General features: G+C 39.8%; 1 protein-coding gene across 1 annotated transcript in view; it reads left to right on the forward strand.

Annotated features, from left to right (window-relative positions):
• GALNT11 (polypeptide N-acetylgalactosaminyltransferase 11) overlaps positions 1-5,530 on the forward strand; it is a 37,613-nt gene that overhangs the window by 8,622 nt on the left and 23,461 nt on the right. Inside the window, exons 4-5 of the mRNA XM_010131967.1 lie at positions 1,948-2,073; positions 4,321-4,570. Of these exons, the coding sequence (XP_010130269.1) occupies positions 1,948-2,073; positions 4,321-4,570 (376 nt within the window). The remainder of the gene's footprint in view (positions 1-1,947; positions 2,074-4,320; positions 4,571-5,530) is intronic.

The raw sequence follows: 5,530 nt of genomic DNA on the forward strand, positions 1-5,530 counted from the left end.
GGTAGTGTCTGGGCACAGTTTCCAGCAGGTTATCTGTGTCGTAACTGTGCTCTGAGAGCCTGGTAGCCCTTAGATACTACTGGCTCTTACATTCTGTTGCTGAGGCTGTGTTGTGGGTCTGGTTTAGCTGTCAGTATGGACATAACCTTTTTTTCTTTCTTTCTGCTGTTTTCAGAAGTTCACACATGTAAAACTTTTTCTGCTTGTGTTGTGTCTCCTTTCATGCAGCCTTATCTGTCCTAAGTGCTGAGTTTGATAGCTTTGTGCTAGCCCTTCGTTTTTTGCAGTTGTGCACTGTCTTTCCCTTGATGTGACACATCAGATGAAGAATGGTTCAAGCATTAGTTATTTTAGGTTTAGAAATCCTTCTGCCCAACTTTATTTGGGTATCTTATTTGAGTAGCACCCTAGAGATGACTTTATTTCATGAACTTTCTAGGAGACTTTCTCAAAAAAGAGAACTTTCCTATTGACTCTGGCATATGATGTCACGTTCAAGACCAGGGGAGAGAATTCCTGTGACCCAAATGAATCCTGTCTGCATCTCTTCAGAGACTTCTCTTTGTCCCAGAGTATTTTTGTCTCTAGCACTGTATTTGCTGTGTGGTACCTTCTTGTTTTGATCTGTGATGCCACGTTGCAGGTGCAAAGGCTGAGATCTTAACGTGTGGAGTTCCTTCTTTTCAGTCTTCCTGCCTGAAAGTTCTTGTACATCCTAAAGGTTGCTTCCACACTGGCTTCCACACTTCCACATGTATTCCTTTGGCATTTGATCTTGTTAACAGTAACTTTAATGTTTGAACTGACATTCATCAGAACAGTAGTATTTATTCCAGCATGTCCTCTGTTGAAAGGCTGTCTGCCTCTTTATACCAAGGTTCTCTATGAAGTCTCAGCTGTCTTCTTGTATTTCTTCATTTTATATTCCTCTTTACTACTCCATAAGCTTATTGACTTATTTTTTTCTATTACTTCAGCCTTCATGTGTCCACCTTCTTTTTAGTGGTCCTGCTTTAATGTTAGAAACCACTGTCTTTGCGTGAGAAAAGACGTTATTCTTAAAATCCCATCGATGTTAGTTAGTTACAGTAGTTCCTATAGAATTCAGTGAACTTTGCTCTCCTTCAAAAGCACATGCTTGCCAGCAGTGTCTTTGATCCTTTTGGATTTTAGAAAAGCCACCTATGAATGAGTCGTACTTTCTATCTGCTGTTGTGTCAGCTAAACAGGTACAGATAATGAAAGGTGTCTTCATGTTCTTTTGAAAGTGTCAGCATTTGTTTTAGTGTATAGAACATAGTAATTAAAATCACTTGCCTATGTGAAAGGCCTTTCATAGCCGTTGCAAATGAGTCACCATCAGAATTATTTGGAAATGCTATTTCTTTGTACAATGCCTTTTATTGTTTGGGGTTTTTTTTAGCAGCAGTAATTCCTTTTAGCATAGAATTTAGTAGTTCCAGTTAACTTGAGTCATATTGTACCAAAGGCTCTGCAAACAGAGCAAAAAGACAACAATCCAATTTCAGAATCCAATCCATATTCAGAAAACCAAGACTAAGAATAAAACCTGAGATGGTAGTGCATAAAAAGTTAATTGGGAAAATACAGGGAAGTGCTTAGCAGCGGGAATGTGCCCTGTGGAAGACCCAGTCATATGGTCCATCACCCTCTTCAGTGCAGGGTGTCTGCTTTGTCCATGTGCGTTTCCACAACAGAGCAGGAAAAAGTGAAGCAGTTAATAGGAAAATGTGTGAATAGAAGAACAACAACAAAAACAAACACGAAATTGGGATGACTGTTCTTTTGATACTCCTGGTTTGAAGCTGTGCTGCATTGCGGTAGGTTTTTGATCAAGTTTTTGCCCCTTTTTGAGTTGAGTATTTTGGGACTTAAAGCTTTCACAATTTCCATCCTGTTACTGAACTGGTGTTTTCTTTTACTCAGCTGACTTGAAGAAAGACTTGGATGAATATGTTAGAACTCAGCTTCCAAAAACTACAAAATTGGTAAGAAATGAGAAGCGGGAAGGCTTGATTCGAGGAAGGATGATTGGAGCCTCTCATGCCACAGGTACGCTTTCTCCTTTCCTTGCATACTTTGACCGTATGTTAATTGGGTGACTTCTCTTTCTGCAGAGCAGCTCTGTTTGATTCATCAGAATGGCTTGGTTTAAAATCCACAGAATGTTGAATGTTAGACCTGCGATTGCTTTAGCCCACGGTAGGGGCTCTGCATGTCATGCTGTGTTCTAAGCTACACAGCTTAGTGCAGGGCAAGAAAGATTTGGGGTAATGCTACCTGAGTGAGAGACACTTCAGCAATTGTTTCAGAGTATCAGTGACTCTGAAAATGCATTAATTGCATTGATCTTTGGCTCTTACGTTAACCTTTGCAACAGCTACAGGACGTGTCTTCACTGATACCTGTACAATCATAACTGGAGACCTTAACTAATGTTACCTGTGTATTTAAATGTTTACCTCATGCAGTTGACCATGATCTTTATAAAGATTTCTCCAGTATTTCCTTATAGCTTTACTGAATTGGTCCTCACCTGAGGTTTTTCTGTTACTCAATGAGAAGAAAGCAAGGAGGACTTGGAACTTGCTGATATGTGGAGTAGATACGATAAATACAGAATAGATATAATAAATTGACTATTTTTTTTGTTTGAAATTAACTTTATGAAGTCTATGCTGTGTAAGAGAGGGGAGATGTTTCTTCAAGTCACCCAAACAGTGATTTCGCAAATTTGGAACCAAATTTGCGTCTCTTTTAAAACTTGTCTGAGCTGTTTATTTGGGTTTTTTCTTCCTGTGGAAGTTTACTTTTGATAAAATAAGTTAATTTTTTAGCATGTTGGTGAAATTGTAAAACAAAACCAGGATTTGACAAAACTTAGTGAAGCAACGTAGAATTTTCCCCATTCCTGCCCCAAGCATCTCTATCTGTGCTAGACATTGTGGTTACAGAGTATTTTCTCCATGTTTCATGTGAAAGCTCTCTCTCTAAAGTGGCAAACTGTTTCCTTATTAAGGTACACTCTAATCTGGTTTCTAATTCACCAGTCTAATTGTCATACAAGTTTTTCTGTTGTGCAGTGAGTGTTAATTGGGATAAACAATATTTGGTGCTTTACATAGTGCCTTTTACTGTAATATGTTTCCAGTTAAATTCTTTAGCACATGAAAAAGTATGTGCTACTTTCTCAAATGATTTTGAGTGGCAGATGTGAGTGGCAGATCTTAATTGGTGTTTCCTCATTAGCATTGTAATGACATGATCCAGAGAGAAGATGGTTTGCACTTTCGAAGCTGTGCTAGGATTCATTTGAGTTAGTGCAATTTTAATTAATTTCATTGCTCTTCTGAACTGCTAGAGTCTTTTTTTCTGGTTTTTTTTTGTTCTCCTTAGTTTAATACTGTCATTAACGGATGACTTGTTATATTCTTATATCTCAAAGTTGTTTTCTTTAAAGTTCTTTCCAATCTCTTCCATGTTATTCTTGTGTTACATAAATTTTATGTTGTGTTAAAGAAGCCAAAGACTTTTGAGACCAACCTGAAGGTCTCTCATGGATCACACTGCCCTCTCTGACCATGGCAGATAACCCCCATGTAAACTGACGGGACTGAAGTGTTGCTTGGTGTAATACTGGTGGATTTGGCTATGCTCTTTTAGGGCACTCGCTCTCCTTTTAAACTCGTATGAATCCATAATCACTCTAGAACTGATGAGATGGGGAGATGCTCTATGTTCCTTTATACTCAGGAATTGAAATGTTGTGGCCTGTGACATAGATGAATGCAGATCAGTTCATCAGAATGACTTGGTTTAAAATCCACAGACCTTAGCTGCAGCAGTAACTGGATGGATGCTGAAGTGTGGCAAGCAGCAAGTCCAAGGTGATAACAGTCAGTGGACAAAACTAGCATTGTTATGGGGTAATTCATCCAGCCCAATATCTGTCATCTTTCTTTGTCTGGGTAGTCAAACTCAGCCATGGGAAGTGCTCTGTAGTAGTACAAATGCACCTTCTGACTCTGCTAAATCTGGGTAGAAAACTCGAGGTCTATAAAACCCTGTCGAAGAATTGCAAATACTGACCTCCTTGTAAGCGATTCATAGCTCAGTGTGAGTAGTCAAGATCTACCTTCTGCCTTCGTGACTGAACTAATCCCCGTGGAGTCTCTGGTTTGTCAGTGCTTCTCCTCTGTTTTACGGGGCGGTGATACTGCTGCTGAGATAACTGCATATGCCTTTGTGTGTTTCGTGTTACCATGGATCTTTGTGTTTTGTGTGCTTTGGCCTCTGTAGGAGAAGTGCTGGTATTCCTGGACAGTCACTGCGAGGTGAACGAGATGTGGTTACAACCTCTGCTGACTCCCATCAGAGAAGATCACAGGACTGTGGTGTGCCCTGTGATTGACATAATCAGTGCTGACACGCTTACCTACAGCTCTTCCCCAGTTGTGCGTGGAGGGTTTAACTGGGGCCTGCACTTTAAGTGGGATCTGGTTCCTTTGTCAGAACTGGAAGGACCCGAGGGAGCAACTGCTCCAATCAAGTAAGGTTCCTCCTGGGTGGCGTGAAGCTCTGTGTAACATCTGGCTGAGCTGAGCATTGCATGATTAAGCGTTAATGACTAAGCACTGTGGAGTGTTCTGTGGGGGTGCAGAAGCAGATGCCTAACCTGTCGAGTATCTCACTTGATTATTTTGCTTAGAAATAGTTTTGGTTACTGTTGCCTATTGCAGTTTAATTTCTTGCATTTAATAATTTAATCTGTCTTATTAGGTCTAGAATGCACACTTCTAGAGAATGCTTATACCACAGCAGCTTCTGCTATTTTGTGTTAAGTCTGTCCAATAATTTCCCTTTTGAGCTATGCATTGATATTTGTTTCCACTCTCCTGATGTGGTGATTTTGATAACCGTCTTTGTGCTAGCAATAGCCCATGTATCCCACTAATATAGGCTCTATAATTTCTGTGATGAAATGCTAAAAATTGCTAGAATGGGAAAATACGTTTTTGTGGTGATAGGAAGGTGGTTTCCTAGACGATGGAAAAGAACATAAGAGCACGTGATAATTCTGTGTCAGCGTCATTTCTTTGCTTTAGATTTCATTTCTGGTTTTCCTCCCACAAGCAATTAGTTTGTCATAAAGCTTCCTGAATTAAACACACATGGATGTGAAAACCATCTTTAAAATATGACTTGCCTCTTTGCACAATGTGGCAAATGCCTAAAACTTGTGTCTGTTCAGTGCTTGTCCCTTTTTTTTTTTGGTGGTCTTTTGAGAGCTGTTCTGAAACAAAAGTCTTGGTAAAGCTTAACACTAGAACTTGGAAGTCACCTTCCTTAATCTTTTAATCAATGGTGTCTGTCTCGCCTGTAGAGGACTGACAATGCCTGGCTCCTGCTGGACACATAACTGTTACAGAATGATGTCAGTAGAGACACCTTTTTTTTAGTAGCAGACACACATGGTTCAGATATAAGATGATCAGCTGTACCAGCAGGA

This window comes from Buceros rhinoceros, unplaced genomic scaffold (assembly GCF_000710305.1).
Source record: "Buceros rhinoceros silvestris isolate BGI_N320 unplaced genomic scaffold, ASM71030v1 scaffold9142, whole genome shotgun sequence".
Taxonomy (NCBI): Eukaryota; Metazoa; Chordata; class Aves; order Bucerotiformes; family Bucerotidae; genus Buceros; species Buceros rhinoceros.